This window comes from Acartia tonsa, chromosome 5 (genome assembly GCF_053477335.1).
Source record: "Acartia tonsa isolate MP-2025a chromosome 5, ASM5347733v1, whole genome shotgun sequence".
In the NCBI taxonomy this organism is placed as follows: Eukaryota; Metazoa; Arthropoda; class Copepoda; order Calanoida; family Acartiidae; genus Acartia; species Acartia tonsa.
The window spans coordinates 17,977,577-17,996,460 of NC_137264.1; the positions used below are offsets into that span (position 1 = coordinate 17,977,577).

Consider the following 18,884-nt stretch of genomic DNA (forward strand, 5'->3'; position numbering starts at 1 on the left):
GATTCGCCCCTAACCTTAAATTTCTCATTCCATTAGATGAGGAAAATAGCGTTAGTCAATAAAATAATGCCACAAAAAAGATATAAATATTCTCTGAAAAACCTTAATTGAAACGAGCTAGCCTATTTAGCTTTAGAAAACTTTTTTTTTTTACACAATATAAGTATAGTAAAACAATGTCATTTGAGGCTTTGAGAAGTTCTACATCAGTTCATGAAATATCTGCTGAACACTTAATTGATACTATAGTGTGTAAGAAGTAGAATGGCAAATTTAACTCAGGCTAGGCAAGACCATAGTTTTTATTGCTTCTGGTAATGTTTCGATCGCTCATATGTCAAGGTGATAAAAAATGTATTCTTTACTGTTATCTGCTATTTTATGCAACTCTTTCAGAGTAAACTATCACTTAATAATCGATACATAATTGGATGCTGCACCAGATTTTCATATATTCTAATTTTATGGCTAAAATAACAAAAAACCTCATCCGCTTCTTCTGTATGAACGAACTGACCAATAAATGAGGTCCACGTAAGCAACCTAAATTTCTCGTCAATATATCTAAGCATTCTATATTCAGTACTTTAGCATCTAAAGACATAAAAAAAAACTTGGCTCGGTAACGCTTCAGGCGACATAGGTAACTGCTGCCGAGCCTGAAAAAAAAACAATTGTAATAATGCAAATATTTATTAACAGTGAAAACAAATTAAACATAAAATTTGTTGTCAATACTTTATGTAAATTTTTACAAATACAATATTTAAATTTTGTAAAACATATTCATACATATGATGATACAATATTCTGTAAATTATGTGCTCTATTCATGAGTAATAATACTATGTTATTTTTTTTATGAAAACAGAAATATAATTTATTATAGTATTAGTCAAGGGTACTTAAATATAAATTTTTAGGATTCTTTGCATAAGTTCTTAAATTAAATAAATAATAAATCTTTGAAATGAAATTAACAATAATAAAAATTAAAATTTTTGCTGCCTTTCAAATTAACACAAAAAGATAAATACAACACACTAATTAACACAAGATTATTATTCTTTACACAATTTAGATAACATCAGAAATATGTAGGAAGTCCTATAGACTGAGACTTTTTTCTCAACATCTATATAATCTGCTAAGTGCTAGCTGCCAAACGGTTGTACGTTTAGGTGTTTATAGATTTGACATTATTATGATTTGGCAGTTCTGGAAGATAGGCGAACATAGCCTGTATAGTATACACTCAGCCGTTTGGCCACAAGCAGACTGTAAATTTTTTTGAAAAAGAATACCAAAGAACTTCCTTCCTATTTCCAACTTGATTCCACATTTTTTTCTTATTTTTTTTTTCTTCATATCTATATTCACACACAAAAATTACATAATGAAACTTACATGCTAAAATACTCAACTCATATATAGGGAAATAAATCAATAGAATGGCCCAGTCTTTAAAAATTTCTGTGATCTTTACATCATAGAACAAATATTCATTGCTCTAAATAGTGCAAGAAATTAAAATAAGGCAGACATAAAAAGCATAATCCAACTGAAAATATACTTTGTGATTAGATAATAAAACATAAGTCCGTTGATGCTTTTGCCTGACCTAAATGAATGAAGACTGACCACTCTTATGATTAAATATACTATACTATATACACACAAATAAAACGCGCCTGATTAAAATTGTTATATCTACACTGCATAGTTAATATGATCATAAAATTGTACACAAATTCCTTAATTTAAATACAAGATTATAAAGGGCATGTCATTGAAATGGGTAGAATACACACACAATAAAATCCTCACATCTAAATTTTTATATGATTTTTTTATGAGAAAAATTAGGTTTGAATTATGATTAACAATAACAGATTATCCAAAAAGATTTAAACTTAAAAAACATTGTTTGTCTTGTTAGCTTCAATATTTACTTCTCCTCTGAAATAAGATTTGAATTAAAAAATAAAATAAGTTTTCATAAAAACCTATGCCTTTTTAAAATGAACAAGGATAACAACATCTAAAGTAGCAAGGCACAACTTGATGAACAGATAAAGGCAGAGTTATAGAGCAGATTTTCAATGAGAAAAAAAAGAAGAGAGAAAATATTTAAGAACACCAAGAAAATCAATGAACCTAAAAAAATAACATTTACTTCTTTTGAAGCATGGCCGAAACCTAGCTCCTAAACTATTTGTAGCACAAAAACTATTATATTTCCAAAAATAAAAGTTCATAGCAGTTCTAACGGTATGCCTAGTATTATTCTACTACAAACATAAGCCGCGAAATTTAAATTTGAATAATGTACGCACTTCTTTTTGCACACCCTTTAGATTAGATGAGCATATGTCATAAGAAACTATAAATTTAAGCGGTCTATTTTTAATAGCAGCAGAGAAAATTTCCCCCAAAGCGTCAGACTGATAGACAAAGTGAGTTATATAGTAGCTGCGCTAATAAAGATAGATAACTATTTTTAGTTATTTAGAACGCCTGAAAATTTGTTTCTGATACTTTCTGTAAAAAAACCGCAGAAAATTGCAAAGATACGCTAATTTCATAAATCCTACTACTTTGAAAATACTACTAACGAAAATATATATAAAAATTACCTAGGCTAGTAAAAGGAGACAGTGGTCCACAATCTTCTTCAACATTCACAAAATCAAAGCTAAAACAAGATTATTTGTTTGCCTTTTTGAAATGAAAAATAGATTATTGTCCTTTCGTGTAAAGACAAAGTTTCAATGTTATTTTAAGATGCTTTAAGCAAAAAAGTCAAAATATAAAATAGCGAAGATAAGCGTTTGAAATAATGCATTGAAAAAATTGTAAACAAAAAGGTTTCCCCCGTATTTGTTACTTTTTGGTCATTATAAAGTAAATTAAAAGTTCAGAAGTAACGCCCAGTTTCAGCAATGCTTTCCTGTTACTATATAAAAACCGTACCTGTTAGATCTTGATCTTCCAAGAGGAACAACCTCCAGGTCAACTTTCAGTGGCTGGTCCAGGCCGCTGCCGGCTTCAACGCCAGTCAGGATATTCTGGTCCTCCTAAGACATATTTTTAAATCTTTAGTTTTATTAAGGAAAGAATAACATCTTCCTCACGAAAAAAATAAAACATGGCTTCCTTAGCTTAGGAGAAATATTAGGATAAAATCAATTTAGTGTTCAAAATAATTTATACTATGACTTAAAACAGCTTGCTGCATTTCTTTTTACAAATTGTAATTTTTAAATAATTTTTGTGCCTCTAAGTCTAGGTATCTATTTTATAAAAGATTTTTTTTGTCTTTCTATATACCCAGGAATAAGGTGCAGTCAAATGGTGCATCTTGTTTTTCTTTGGAAGGGAAGGGGGAGGTTAAAAAGCCCTTCCACCATCTGACCATCCAAATTAATTCACTGTATCTATGTTAATATACCTGAATGCCAAGGACCTCCTCAGCTAGTTGTAGGGCAGCCTCTGGACTAAACTCGGCAAATATTTCTCCTTGTGTGTCAAGAGTCTTGAAACCCAGCACTTCGTAATCTGCTTCTTGTGGACCATCAATGCAAACCTATATATAATAGATTTTTAATGGGAATTCTTGTTCAGTGCAATGAACTGAAATGAAAACGTACGTCAAAAATGTGGAATAAACTAAATAAATAACTAAATGGATTTAGATTAATTTAACTGCCACTTCTCTTACTTATTTATGGGGCACTTGTGTATTTAATTGAAATAAATTTTAACCTCTTTCAAATCATCAAACTTCTCTAGAGAAACTGGGCCAGAATCATTATCTACAATGACGCCATCTTTGAACACTTCTACAGCTTTGTTGTCAGCTAGGTCATCTTTAAATACTTCAAATGCCTCAACTGCCTCCTCAAATACATCATCCTGAAAATAATAAAAAAAATAAAGCAATTTTTAGTACAATTTCATGCACAGAGAGAAACTGCAGACACAACTAAACGTATTCATAACTAAATTCTAGTAACTGCCACAAACATTAATTTAATTATCATGTATCTTTAGAGAAAAGACAATGGACGATAACTTGATGTATGTATGCCCAATGTTGATAATCAAAATTACCCTTATTCATATTGAAATTATTGGTTGATGAGTTTGAACACTGTTAATTTGAACCAACTAATCAAGATTTTATAATTTTAGGCAAACAAATGAGAGAACTTTGATAACCAGAATAATTTTAATGTTCCCTTCCTACTTGTTAATTAGAGCGACTACGATACTTTAATTACTTTCCCCTTTATCATTTTAATTTGTAACAATAACGTTTTTGACAAAAATAAATAAATCACTGCAATTCAAATACTAACCTTTCCCACATCCTTGAGCTCTGTCTCCTTGCAGCCACTGCTGCCCTTCATATATCCCTCCAATTCCCTGCTGGACATGGGCGGGACCATCTTCTTAGTCACGTAGAAGGTGTACTTGACCCCCATGTGGAGGCTGTCATTGGCCTTGGTAGATTTGGAGAGAAGCTTGTAGGTGCACTCATAGATTCCTTCACAGTTTGGTGCCTTAACATAATTTAAAATTAGAGCCAGTATGATCATTACTAGTTAAAATGCAATATAGCAATGCTAAAATTAATTAAAATACATAATCCGCTGAGGGTGTTATCCATTAATGTTTGTGTGTGTAGCCATAGTTTCTTAGTGTTTGGACCTAAGTAGTCATGGAGAAGGACGAGACACTTTTGTATAGCCACTGAGGCTATCAAGCTCCACGCCCAAGTAAATTATGCCTTGATCCGCTGTCTCAAGGGAGCTACTCTTTATTACCTCACCCTTGCTGAGTATGGCAGGTGTCCCAAATTAAGTCACCGTAATGAATGACGCTCTCCACAGTGGAGCTTGGGATAAGGGTTGTACAGATATTATGTACGTGACTATTAAGTATCCAAACCACTTAATTATCTCCCTTCTTACACAACCAGGGGAAGATGTGTGAATATGTTCAACTGAGAATTCGAGTTGCCACATGGGGACTTGAACTCGAACTCTCATCACCGTAACTCAGTGCGTTACCACTGAGCTACGACGCCCCTTATCCATTAATGTTAAAGCTAGGCCGTTAATCTGCCGCATTATAATCTACCTCTTATGATCCACCTTGTCAAATTATAATGTGTTTAGGCTGTTAGTAATCGTATGAAGGAGAAAAATAATTTTACCTGCAATTATCATGTGTAAAACCCTTCCATTGGTAACTTTAAATCATAGGTGGTGAAAATTTGGTGCGCCAATGTCGTATTGTAACCATAGGTGACCAATGGAATAATTTTACCTGTACAGTAAGATTGTTCTGGCTGGAAGTGGCCACCAGGTTCTCTTTGTGCAGAACAGATTCTTTCTGTTTCAGATTTAGTAGCTGACGGTCAGATTTAACCAGGCTGAGGTAGAGACTCTTGTACTGGCCTGCTGGAATGTCTGCAACCTGAAAACAAATTTAGATGATTAAAAAAATCTCTTGGACTTTAAGTCTTACTTTTACGAATAAGATAAACCTTATAACTATAGTTAGTATCACAAATTTTGAAAATACAATTTCTCATTTTTGTTATTTCATCACAATTTATTTTAATTATTTTTTTTTCATGTTGGTTGCTGGCACATTGTTTAAGTTTATTATCTTGATAATTACACCTTAAAACTTAAACACAAGCAACATGAATTTTGAACAATGTTAAAATTGTCCTTTTATGGTTGTTGTCATCCGTGTTTAATGGAGATTGTTACCTTAATTTCAAGGTTACAAGTAGCGCCAGCTTTCACTCTGTATTCCAAGCTTAGCAGGTCTTTTTTCTTTACTGGATAGTTGGCTTTCAATAGGACCAAAGAGCCAGCTTTCTCAGGGCCAGGTGCTACAGGAATTATCTTCATCCCTGTAAAGAAACATTATTTTTGGTGAAAATAGTCAGCACATGCAGAATAAATTGTTAGGTATAAATAATATATATTGAGCTAGGTTATTATATAATATTCTCATCCTTGTTAACTAAAATTAACATTATAAAAAGTTCACAATAACACCTTTTCTCACAGAAAAGTAAAGTTTTTTTCGCACATGACCTATTATTTCCATTTCAAAATCATAACTGATAACAAATCTCAAGTAGTGAAGATACTATTTAATTATAGCTGTTCGTATTAGTCAAGCATTTCAAAACGCAGTTTATATTTTTTCTATACACAGTTCTCTACACGTTTACACACACATTTCCATGTGTAGAAGTAAAGGGATATCTATCAGTCTATTTGTATCCTCGCTAACCGCTGAACCGATATGGTTCTCTTTTAGGGTAAAGCTTCTTTTTGGTCAAGGGGATATTGAAAAATATTGGGAGAGGGTACCTCAAACATTCAGAGAGAAATCGATACTGCAAAAAATACTCTCCCCTCAAAATTTTATTTTATAAATAAAATTCAGAGTGAATGGTTGACTTTTGCGGCGCAGCCTAAAGTAAAATATAAAAATAATTGTATTTTTTTTTCTAGAATAATGTTAGCTTGTTGTACTACTTATGAACAAAATTGTTCTTGTATGATGTTATCTTGCTAAGTAAATAAACACACCAACTCAAGATATATCAATTATGAGTTCAAGGTGGCTATTGACTTACTTCAATCACTTGATTATAACAAAAATGGATAGGTATAAAATAAAAAAAAACGTGGATATTGTGAGAGATACTCGCATACCCTGATAAAATGTTTCTTCCAACTGGATAATATAATACCTCCCACCCCTACCCATTATGACTACCCCATCCCCTCCACTGACCATGGAGGAACGAATCGACCAATATCTGAGTACAATATTAGCCACCTAAATTTATAAAATCCCACTGTCACAATATCTACGTATTCTATATCCATTATAACACATTATTAAAATCAGGTACATAAATTTACACTCATTTCTGTACCTCAAGCAAAACGCTATTCAGGGATAAATATTGCAGAAATAACTAAAAATACTTAAGAACTATTGAATTTATTTAAAAATATGAAATAATAATTAAAATGCAATATAAAAGAAACAGCTTTGTATAAGTAATAAGCTCCATTGAGATATTGGGAGTGATAAAAACTTTTTTTTAACCCCGGCCATCCCACCTTATGACCACAAAGCTTTAAAATTGTAGGGACGCAGCCGCTAGTATTTCATATATTAATCTTCTACCAAAACTATTCGACAGTTTGTAGAAAAAAAGATTAGGAAAGGTGATTGATGTGAAATCTGCCTCCAGTCCATGAGATAAAAAAGACCGCCAAAAAACCTTGATTATACATATACCTATGGGTTATTAGGGTAAAGCGGGGCGAACTCGGTGTTTTTTTCGGTTTTTTGAACCTGCAAATCGTAAAAATTATTTTTTTTTAAATGGGACCAAGACCAGTAGAAAGATCTCGGAAAAGTCGATCAGGTCCTAAAAGGACGTAAACCTAGGACTTTGGGAAGTTTGTCAAAATTTTTTTGATAAAAAACATAAAAATACTACTAGAAAAAATAACTTTTTATGACTTTAAAGGCCTGATCCTTAAAATTCAGGCAATTTTGAATAGATTTGGCCAAAAAAAATTAGTTCTATTAGCAAAATTTCCTAAAAAATAAAGTTGAAAAAAAGAGAAAAGTTTGGCAAAATCTGTGGTCGATTTTCCAGCTTCAAAAAACCTATGACATATTGATTTAATTACAGCATGCCCTAAAGGTTAAAGTTGCTAAATGTAATAAAGAGCATTCACAAAAAAAATTATGAAGATCGGACAATTTTTTCTACAAAAAAAATAAATTTTTTCTAAGTACGAGAAATTTTACTTTTTTTCTCGAAAATTTCACTTTTTTATATAAAATTGAAAAAGTTAGTATAAAAAGTGAAAAAACCGAATTCGCCCCGCTTCACTTTTAGTCGATTTAAGAAAAAACTATACAAACTTTTTAAAAGTTTTAAACGGAAATGGATAGCCTATTAGATTCTTAATAAGTCCCCTGAAGACGTCTAAGCTCTAGCTCTTACCAGTTTTTGTCCAACTTACCGTTTTTCCGACCGAAGCAAAAAAATCGGAAAAAAATTTTTTGTCGTCCGACTTTAAGACCCAATAAGTACCCTAAAAATTCATCTCACAAAAATTTCATTTTATACTTTTTTGTAGGCAATTTAATAAGGAACAAATTTGATTTTATGTTTTTTTCTGTCAGTCGATTAGAACATGGAGAAAAGTGTCATTTAATGAAGGTGGTCAAAAAAATACCGACTTCACCTCAAAACCGAGATCGCCCCGCTTTACCCTATATATTTTTTCTTTTAAAAACATGTAGATATAATACCTGTTTCATATGAGCTCTTCACGGGTTTCCTGCTACCAGGAGCCGGCTTGTACGTCCAGGGATCTGCGCCCGCAGCATATGTGTCCGGATGCTTGAGGGTGGTGGCGAGCAGAGGGATGTATCCATCCTCCTCAAATATATCATTGTCCTCGGAGCTTGATCCAGTACCAGAACAGCCTAGACAATGTTATTTGTTATTAACAAAGTTCACAGATCTAAAGGGATAAGAAAATGTGCAATAAATTGATGTTTAACCCAAATGATGATACACAAAGTTACCCCTTCTGTAGATTACAGATAAAGGTTGAAACGTTTGGACACTCAACTTAATGAACCAACAAAAATGTAATAAAAGTCCCCAATCCAACGAATAGGAAATCATTATTATAAAACTTTGGGGACTGGGATAATAAACATTCCAATGTCCCTTCCTTCCCTGAACGAAATTACTCTATAGTTTGGGACTTTCCGTGTGTATGTCTTAAAGTATACTACCAGTTTTTTTTATCTTTACTTAAAATGCTTAACTTAACTAGAATATGGTTTATTTGAATTAATCCTCTATGCGTATGAACTCGATAAAATATCTACATATTCTACAATGGAACAGCACAATTTAAGATTTAAGCTAGAGTCTGACTTACCCAAATATTAATATAAATGCTATGCAACTATTAACAGAAAAGTCAAGTATTGTCTACCTGTATGGAACTGAGATGAAGTTAGGCTGCTCGTAGTTGACTCTGTCTCACCGTCCACTGAACCGTCAATTACACCAGAATCCTATACAAAAAAAATCGTTTATATTTCTCCCCTGGTTGATTTCACTCAAATAAATTTCACGAATAAGAAAATCTGCGCTTGTAATACAACTACCTTGCTTCCAGAAGAATCAACAGCTGTTCCAGCCCGACCGTCAAGCAGAAGCTTTTTTAGAAAGTCATCAGTAACCACCGGAAACTCTTTCACAGGTGCAATAGGATAATCCTGCCTCGCGGCTATGGGATAGTCCTTGACCGGGGTGAGCGGATAGTCCTTGACAGGGATGATTGGGTAGTCCTTGACTGGTGAAATAGGATAATCTCTCTTGGGGGAAAGAGGGTATGATTTAGCTTCTACGACTGGGTAGTTGGCTATTTTTTCAGCTACAGGATAGTTGGGCTTCAATACTAGAGACTTGGGTTTGTTTATCACGGCCTGGCTTTCAAATTGTCTGTCTTCGCCTACATAGTAAAATACTCGTGATTTTATCTGTATAAAGTAGGCTAACATGAAATAATTTAGTCAATGTTAGGCATACTAAGTTTAATTGAGAAAAAGTAAAAGACACTTAGAAGACTTTTTCTCGAATTCCTTCGAAACCGATTAATATACGTCGGATCAGAACTGGTTCTCATCCATACGAAAAAATTATGTCTAGCATCATATTATATCCAGTTTTCTACGAATATAAAAATGTAAAAAGCTTTTTATACCTAATAAGAGTAGATAAATATTTATTACAAACCTGATGAAGCCGGGCAGCTGTTCCCATTATTCCTCATCTTTAATCCACGGCGAGTGGTGCGTCTGTTCAGAATTGTACGGCGAGACGCTCCGCCGTTCATTGTGGCACTGCCTGATGGGTTACCGCCGCCGGTGGCAGATATCTCGTGGCGGGAAGATGCAACATCAGATTTGCGGCGCTTAGTTAGGCTGGAGAGAAGGATGGAGGCAGGATCAGTAAGGGATTCCCTGCGGGCGTCCTGTTATATTGTAAGTTTGTAAAACTTGATCAGAACAAAACGTATATTTAAGAGGGAGGGAGAAGAAAATAGAGGGAAAATAAATTACACCGCAGTATAAAAGACTGAACTCTGCACATAATAATTTCAAGAAGAGTACTTTAGCATCCAAGGTCATCTCAACGAAAATCAAATACTAGAAATAAAAATAATCTTACCCCACTGGCGGCTGAATCAGCCATAGCAGCTAACCTAGCAGCTGCTGATGGTAGTCTTCTGCGCTGACGGCGGCTCCTTCTTGGCTGCTGATGCTGGGGGTGAAGCCAGTGGCGAGATGATCGATTTCCTTGCTTTGTCAGCTCCTAAAGAAAATTAATTTTCAACACAATGTCCATTTTAGTATCAGTATAGGTCAAGACCACCACAGCTCTGGGATCGGTTCAATATGGTGAATTAAAGTTGGACAAATGACATAACAAAGCATGTGTTGTTGGTTACAATAAGCAAGCTTGGGTCTTATATTAGGACGTTTGACGCATACCAAAAATATTCTTTACATTTTAAGGTTATATCTTATTCCTGCACATGATAAAATAGGTGTAACATAATAAGATATCAAACCTTAACACTTTTTCTAGTCTGGGAAACAGCAGCAGAAGCAGCAGTAGGCAACACTGATTCAGACTTCTTACCCTCACACTCAGATGCAACTTTGTCACATTTCACTTCAGATTTAGCCGCCTTGCTTTTGGCATCGTCCTTGTTTTCTTCACTACGCTTGGCTGACGCATTCTAAAATGCATGTTCCATTAATGCCATGTACGTTGCTGAATTATTAAACATTAAACAAGGGTTTCAGAATATTAATTTTTGCTTTTGTTGTTTCTATAGTAATTTTTCTGCCCTTACATCAGCACCATCCGATTATATAAGCATGGAGCTGATGTAAATGCTAAAAATAGCCTATAACATTTTTAAAGCCAGATTAAGGATTCCTTTTTGACTTTAAAACGGCCATATTTGCGTGGAAGTAAAAGAGAATAAAATAAGTTTAACTTATAAAAAGTACAAAATGATTATTTATATAGTCATCATCAAGAATAATAATAAGAAAATGTCAACTCAAAAAGGCCTGCCTTACATATACACTCATATAATTTTATGAACTATGCAAAACTTTTTTTTTTATAAAGAAGTGAGTGAAAGAACAATCAAGTCAGTCAGTAAGGGACAAGGAGACTTATAGAGATGCTAGACAAACACTTGTATACTCTAATGGCGTAAACACTACTTTGTTTAGTGAATGAGTGTCAAACAACCAAACTTGTAGGATACGCATCTAAAAATGATCACTAATGACACTATTTTTAGTATTTTCTTATGAATAAACAATCGAGATTTTAAAAATCATTTTTAGTTGTTTACATCAGCTCCATGCAATTTTATAATTATAAACATGGAGCTGATGTAAACAATAAAAAGGATTTAAATATTGCCTAAGATAACCAGTCCGTTTTCATTTTCTTATTGTGGGGGGGGGGGGGTGTCCCTCCATCCCCAAAGACGGAACGCACTTGAATGTCCATATTGCCTGATGAATGGGGTATCTAGATTTTGATGATTTAATAGTCATTTTTAAGCCTATACATTCGCTCCACACAATAATATAAACATGGAGCGAATGTATATGCTAAAAAAGGGTTATAAGTTCAGTTGCTGGTAATTTTTAACATCAAGGACGTTGGCAGACAACCTGTAGATACTATAGAACAAATATAATCTACAGTAGGGTTGGGCAGGATATCCGGCCCAACCCTAATCTGCAGTGACAAATTACCTTATTATATTCTTTCATGAAAGCCTTATTCGCCTTTTTTCTTCGATCCTGTCTCAAAAAGGGCCGGGATTTGCGGTTGCGCTGGGGTCGCTGACTGGCTGTGGCGTTTCTGACAGTCAAAACCAACATTTGACTCTCTGGCTCTGTTTCTGCTTTGCTGCAGGTCGTCTCATTGCCGGATTCTTTGTCAGTTAGTTCAGATTCAATATTATCGTATTTTGGCAGTTCACTGTTTACTTTAGATGTTTCTTTTACAATATCTTCAGTAGAATTTACTTTCTTAACTTCGACATCAGAATCAGTTTTGACTGATGGCTTTTTGTCGGGAATAACTTCTTTGTCAGTTGTTACATTGCCAGGAACTTTGGGCTTGCGAGAATTGCGTCTACGTTTCATTTCAAAAACCTCCTAAGACAGAACAAAAATATTATATCATATAAGTCAGTTTTGGCATTAGGTTTAATGTGTTTAGATAAATTTTTAGGTATTTAACAGAAGATATCTTAATTCTAAAAAAAATTTGAGTTTTTTAAAAATCCGAAAAAAATTGAAGGTAAAGTCAGACAGGTAAACAGATCAACGCGCAACTAAAATTCACATCAGACTAGAATAAATCAATATTTCCTTTTCATTTCAATTTCTTAATTGTCTCTTACCTTTGGTGACATCTTGTTCCTGTTTTGATTATTATTAGCATTACTATTAATATTTGTGAGCTTCAGCTTGGCAAGTTTGTTCTCAATTACAACTCCCAAAGATTGCACAACCTATGATTTAAAAGATTATTGAGATAACCGGTTTTTATTTTATTCTAGATTTCTACTTAATGCTTTGTTAAGTATAAAATTTATACTTTTTTACAATTAAAAGCTAACTTTTTTCCTATCTAATTCTAGATAAATTTTTTGTATGTTAATGATTGTTTAAATGAAATGAAAATTAAAAATAAATTCTAGTTTTTCTTTGTTTACCTTTGAGGTAATATCAGCAACCATTTCATCCTTAAATGTCTCCATATAATTCTGGAACCAAAGAGGCGCAGCCTCAATTCCCTAAAAAATGAAAATTTTAAAAATACATTTAAGTTATTGTATCTATTCTAATACTAATAATTTTCATGAAAGTTAAAGATTAAAGATTAAAACGTTACTAGCGGTTGCGCACCAAGCATCTTTGGACTCACAAAGTATGCATAAGTATGAAGGTGGCATAAAAAATAGTCTAAAACCATCCTAAGGCTTAAATCTAAAATAAAAAGCCTAAAACCATTCATGGAACTATATGAAGCTGACCCTAAACCTTACTACTTTACATAATACTAAATCTAGTTATGTTCGAAGGTCTGTCTTGACAGTTCATCAATGCAAAGTTTAAATCTTAAGCAGTCTGTACAGTTTCGACGATATTTCTATATTTTCTACCTGTTCCTCTTTCTCCATCCAGTCGAAAACAGAGGCCAACTCTTTTCTAGAATATAAAAATAATGATTTATTCATTTTGAAACCTCTTACAATTTAAAAAGAATAAAACTAAGATTTTTTTTATAATTTTCCAAGTGAAAAGAGATTTGAAATCTTTAAAAAACAAGGGGGGAGGTAGGTTGTGCTAAAATTCCGTAAAGGTGTGAGTTTTAAGGCTTTTAAAACATTAGTAGAACGATAATATTCACTAAATATGTATCAATATATACCTCTTTTTTTGTCTATGGCTCTATTCATTAAGGAATACACATTACTCATATTAGTGATTATTATCGTTCTACTACTGTTTTTAAGCCTTAAACTCCCACCTTTACGGAATTTACCCGCAACCTACTCCTCCCTTAATTACTCTGCTGAACTGACCTTATTAGAGGGCTAATAGAACCTCTAGTGCCAGAGCTAGGATGTCTCTGAGACTTCCTTCTGCAATCTTGTGGCGGCGTCTCCTCCTTTACTAAATTTTCTTCGTCGCTCATACTGAAATTAATAAAAAGGTTTTAGAATTTAATTTGTCGTATTCATTTGAAACCGATTAATATCCGGTGGATTAGAACCGGTTTTCATCTATACGAAAAAACTATGTCTAGCATCGTATTATATCAAGTTTTCTACGAATATAAAAATGTACAAATGCCGAAGGCACGGACTAAAAAAATGGTTTTAATTGTACATTTTATATCCACGGAAAGCTGTTTATAATACGATGCGAGAAATAATTATTAGTACCTATGTCAACTTGAACAGAAATTTTTGGGGTCAACACAATAACAATACAAAACTTATTTGCAACGGTTATAAAGCAGATACGCTAATAAAATGTAATATAGGCACGGGAGGGACGAGACATTGGGTTGCAAATTACATTTAACCCAATAGTTTAAAAGTTCGGCCATTCGTTGTATAAAAACTTTTTTAAATTTATGATTGGTCAATACAAACTAATAATTGCCAATCTTTTCAACATAAATCTTAATTAGGGTGTGCATTTCTAATTCATCCCTTAAAAATTCTTTAGGTAAAAGTGGAAATGAAAAATTAACATAAATTATAATTAATAGCACAGAAATACCTAAAATATTTGTTAAAAAATAGTAGACTTTCTGAAATTATTTTACGTAAATAAACAATGAAGTAAATGGATAATAAAACTAGTACATACAAGTTTATCTGCCCACTGATAGATGCAAACTAATATAAATACGTCAAAAAAACACAGAGATAACGTAGTTCCTAATTATTCTTTTTTCTTAAACTTTGCATAGAAACAAATTTAAGATAGATATACTAATTAATCTATTTACTTATATAATTAAAAATTAAAGGAAAATTTACAGATAAGCGGAAAATTCATACATATAAACGCAAAAACGTAAGGAAAGCTTATTTTTTTCTATGTACTATTTGCATTTTTTCTTTTGCGTTTCAAATGCGTGAAACGCTTTCCTTTAATATACTTTTTTTAGTTTGAATGAGAGGACATTTTTGATTTTTAACAACATTTAAGAAAAAGGGAAATCCTATTAAATAACATGGTAAGGTTTTTTTATATAAAGCCCAAAATTTCAATAACTACTGAACTGATTTAAACCAATAGAGTTTGTATGCGCCCCCCTAGCTTACCACTTTAAAAAGAGAGCCCATTGAAGCTAAGGGCACAGCCGCCAGTATTATAAAAAGGATAAGAACAAAGGTTGTTTTAAATTTATTGTTTCATTAATTCTTAAAAAATTAACATTCAAACATTAATTATGTAAAAATACATACTTCATATATATATCAATGTAACATTAATGAAAATGTATAAAAATCAACAAAAATTATAAGAACTAATGAAAACTTTAAAGAATAAATCTAAAAAAAAAACTAAAAACCTGTAAACGTCATCTAGCGTATCCTATCCCTAATTAGACTAGCCATCCAAAGTTATTATGTGTGTATTTAGCTTATTGCGCAGTTACGCACTTGCAAGGGAAAGTTCTTTGTATACGCTTTATTTCCGACTTAATTTATATATTTTACACTTAAAATGCGTAAAAAATATGTATAAATACATGATAATTAAATAAAAAATGAAAAAATATGGTTTACCTTTGTAAATTTTGTTAAAAATCCGCAGAATTTCTCCCTTTCTCTCGGTAAATTTCACCTTCAGCTGAAAGCTTGGGCTGGCTCGTCTGTCTGTTTGGAATTTGTGTGTTGACAAAAATCAGCTGTTTCAGTTCCTATACTTTGTTTACACTGCAGTTGCCAAATTTTTCTTTTTTTCTTTTCGCATTATTATTTTCAGAAAAAAATATTTCAATTTTGAAAATTTAAGATTTTTAGAATGTATTTTAAAATTTCAACATTTGTTAAAAATGCTAATTTTTTTTTTAATTTGGCAACGCTGTGTAAGGTTGTTACTAAGACGCGTTACGAGGACGTTTGGGAAGAAGGGGTCTCGAACAGAGTAGGGGAAAAGGAAGGTAGATTGCAATTTAGGCTTGAAATGGCATGAAAAGGGAGAACACCTATAGGATAGGAGGGGAGGAGGAAATAACAAAGTCATAATTGGAAACAGTTACAGAGAGGGGAAAATAGTAGGGAAATTTTACTACCCAGCAAGAAATTTTCTTCAAATTGACGGCTTTTGACGGTTTTGAATATGATTTGGAAATAATGGGGAAAAAACGTTTATGAGAACAGTAAAATTTATAACGGGAAGGTTAAAATGCATGAAATATATAGAGAAATTATTAAAAATGACGATTATCATGCCATAAGCGTAAATTTGAATATATAAAAACAAATAATTCAATCAGATACGGTATATTTATATGCTTCGCCTCAATTGCATGGGGGTAAACTTATGCGCATTTAAAACAATAAATTGTACAAAATGATCCACATTCCATTTTGTTTTTCATTTAAAGTGGCTAAAAAGGACATTTTAGAGGTGGTCAGTAGCCAGAGGGAGGGGAGCAAATGTCCCTAATGCCCCATTAGCCCAGCGAAACCTTTTAAAAAAAAGGTAGCATGCTACCTTTTTCGATATCTCTAAGAGTAGCATTTTGACGAACTTTTGTGAGCTCGTAAGATGGTAGCTAGCTAGTATTTTTGAGCTCCTACTTTAGTAGCTTGCTACCTCATAAATTATTAGCTTTTCTGCTAACTTTGGCGACCTCGAAAATACTAGCAGAAGAAAAAACACGATGTCGCTCAAATGTAGCATTTTACGGTGTTAACACACACATACATCAAACACACAATCAACCCATGATCAAAATTGATAGGGAGAAAAATATAGTTTATAAATTTGCCACTAGGGACTCAAATAATTTTTTAAAGACTCTTATCAATCTTTCTGTTTTCCAACTGAAAACAATAAAAAATGGTAATACATAATGTTATAGAGTGTTGATAGTCTTTGATGAAAAAAAGTAATTTTTAAAAGGCATTCTTTTTTTAAACAACAACAAATATAGAAACATATCTTAATGTTCAGTATATTAAGCCGAGAATGGTAAGATTTCTGCTAAGTTGAAAGTCTAGTCAATTAAGCAATGCGTCTAATAATAAATAAATTGACAGACATGAATTCCTTATGGAGACATGTTCTCTCTCTCTCTCTCTCCCTACGTGCGCCTTCCACTTTTCTCTATGATTATAGCTTCCCACTGTGTTTGGAGCATTTAAGAGTTCGTATAAGAAATGTTTCGAGTCGCCGTCGAGATCTCAATTGACGCATTTTAATTTATGCTACTATTGTGCGACTTCGCCCCATACTCTGCCACGATATCGATGGCGAACTCGCATGCTACCTTTTGTTTGAAAGGACGATTTTCCAACGTTGTTCGCCGAAAAATTAGGTGTTAATTCATGGCGAATGGGATTCGAGGTAGCATAGGACTCGGTACATATATTGCACGGGCTCGTAGGCGACTCTATGGAGAAATGTCTCGCTGGGTAGAACGCACATCATAGGCGTCCAAGGGGGGGGGTAATGGGCCATTTGGCACCCCCAAACGATTTTGGGGGTGCCGTAGGCACCCCCAAAATTTTGTGAACAATACCCCCCCCCCCAAAAAAAATTACCCCTACCTTGGGGGTGCCGTAGGCACCCCCAACGATTTTGGGGGGGGGATTTACCCCCCCTCAAACCATTTTGGGGGGGGGTAATTACCCCCCCCAAAATAAATGTTCTTAAAAAAAATTTTTTGGGGGGGGTATTTACCCCCCCCAAATTGAATGTTCTTTAAAAAAAAATTTTACTGATAGTTTATTTTAGGATAGGTTATATTGGTTTAGGTGATTGCCCCACATGGTTAAGCAATTGGCCCCCCGCAGGGGCTAGAAATAGGAGAGAAGCTTGTGTGAAAAAAACGAAGAAACGCCCCTTAAAGAGCGTTGCCACAAAAGGGACTATACCCCAATATAGTCCAACCAGTTAAAACAGTTCTTAACCATGATAACAAAAATTTAATAGTTTGATCATGTTTTATTTGCTCGGGCCTTTATAAGGGCTAAAACCATCCCGGGGATCTATGATGTAATTGTAAAGCACTGAAGATTCCATAAAATAGATACCTAACTAAATTAAATATTTCATTAAATAATGAAAAAGAATTTCTATAGGCGATTTCTTTTGGGAGGATGTCAGGGTGTCTCAAAACTAGTTATAAAACTTACCAGGACCTATAAGACGCTTCACTTTAAAGTATAATCATATTGGTTCATTGGTTAGTGAGTTAATTATTGTATTTTTATGTTCTAAAGAATGAGATACTACTATATATTTGAATAGTAGTGGCGCCCTTAGCATCTAAGAACTCGTGTTTTCTAAAGGGTAAAAAGGGAGGAGAAAAATAGCCTAAAACCACTCAAAGGATTGACCTATAATAGTGTGGAACCATCATGGGATCTATGTGAAGCTTTCCTAAAAAGGAGAACTCAGTATTAAAAGTAATGAAATCTGAAGCTATAGTCAAATAAACCTTACTTACTACTTTATGTTATAGGATAGTACTTATTAACTTAATAGATTAGGTAGGTGCTTTTTTTACATAATTAAATTACCCCCCCCAAAAATTTTACCCCCGGGGTAAATTAGTTTGGGGGGGGGGTAATTACCCCCCCCAACAGATTTGGGGGGAGTATTTACCCCCCCCCAACAGACTTTAGGGGGGGTAATTACCCCCCCCAATCAAATTTTACCCCCGGGGTAAAAATTTTGGGGGGGGTAAAAAAAAATTTCGGCACGCTTCGCGCGCCATTTTACCCCCCCCAAACACGAATTACCCCCCCCCCTAAAATTTTTTACCCCCCCCCAAAAAAAAAGCTTGGACGCCCCTGACGCACATCCTTGTATATAAAGTAGCTTCATGGTTTAACAAGGATGACAACATCCATAAAAGCGAAGCACTGAAACGGTAGGACAAACGGACATGAACACTTATATAGTGTCAAAACTGAATAATCAGAATA

General features: G+C 33.6%; 1 protein-coding gene across 2 annotated transcripts; it reads right to left on the reverse strand.

Annotated features, from left to right (window-relative positions):
• Positions 1-674: 674 nt before the first annotated feature.
• On the reverse strand, positions 675-15,663 carry LOC145318904 (uncharacterized). Of its 2 annotated transcripts, none has more exons than XM_080160589.1 (20): positions 15,510-15,663; positions 13,785-13,898; positions 13,362-13,407; positions 12,912-12,992; positions 12,597-12,707; positions 11,941-12,348; positions 10,725-10,895; positions 10,322-10,465; positions 9,887-10,124; positions 9,256-9,602; positions 9,081-9,162; positions 8,380-8,556; positions 5,787-5,932; positions 5,335-5,484; positions 4,362-4,565; positions 3,766-3,915; positions 3,452-3,586; positions 2,974-3,077; positions 2,637-2,695; positions 675-1,959 (listed from the first exon to the last, which is right to left on the reverse strand). In XM_080160589.1, the coding sequence occupies exons 2-20, from the start codon at positions 13,895-13,897 to the stop codon at positions 1,949-1,951; spliced, it is 2,877 nt and encodes a 958-aa protein (XP_080016715.1). In that variant the 5' UTR covers position 13,898; positions 15,510-15,663; the 3' UTR covers positions 675-1,948. The 2 variants fall into 2 exon arrangements, with proteins under 2 accessions (XP_080016715.1, XP_080016716.1); XM_080160590.1 differs by lacking the exon at positions 15,510-15,663 and adding an exon at positions 15,293-15,351.
• Between the last annotated feature and the right edge of the window lie 3,221 nt (positions 15,664-18,884).

Bases quoted from the DNA above. Each gene is read 5' to 3' on its own strand.
- LOC145318904 (XM_080160589.1), bottom strand. From the start codon at position 13,897: ATGAGCGACGAAGAAAATTTAGTAAAGGAGGAGACGCCGCCACAAGAT. The intron at 13,408-13,784 runs GTCAGTTCAGCA...TTTATATTCTAG, and splicing joins TCTATTAGCCCTCTAATAAG to AAAAGAGTTGGCCTCTGTTT. The intron at 8,557-9,080 runs GTAGACAATACT...AACATTGTCTAG, and splicing joins TTCATCTCAGTTCCATACAG to GCTGTTCTGGTACTGGATCA.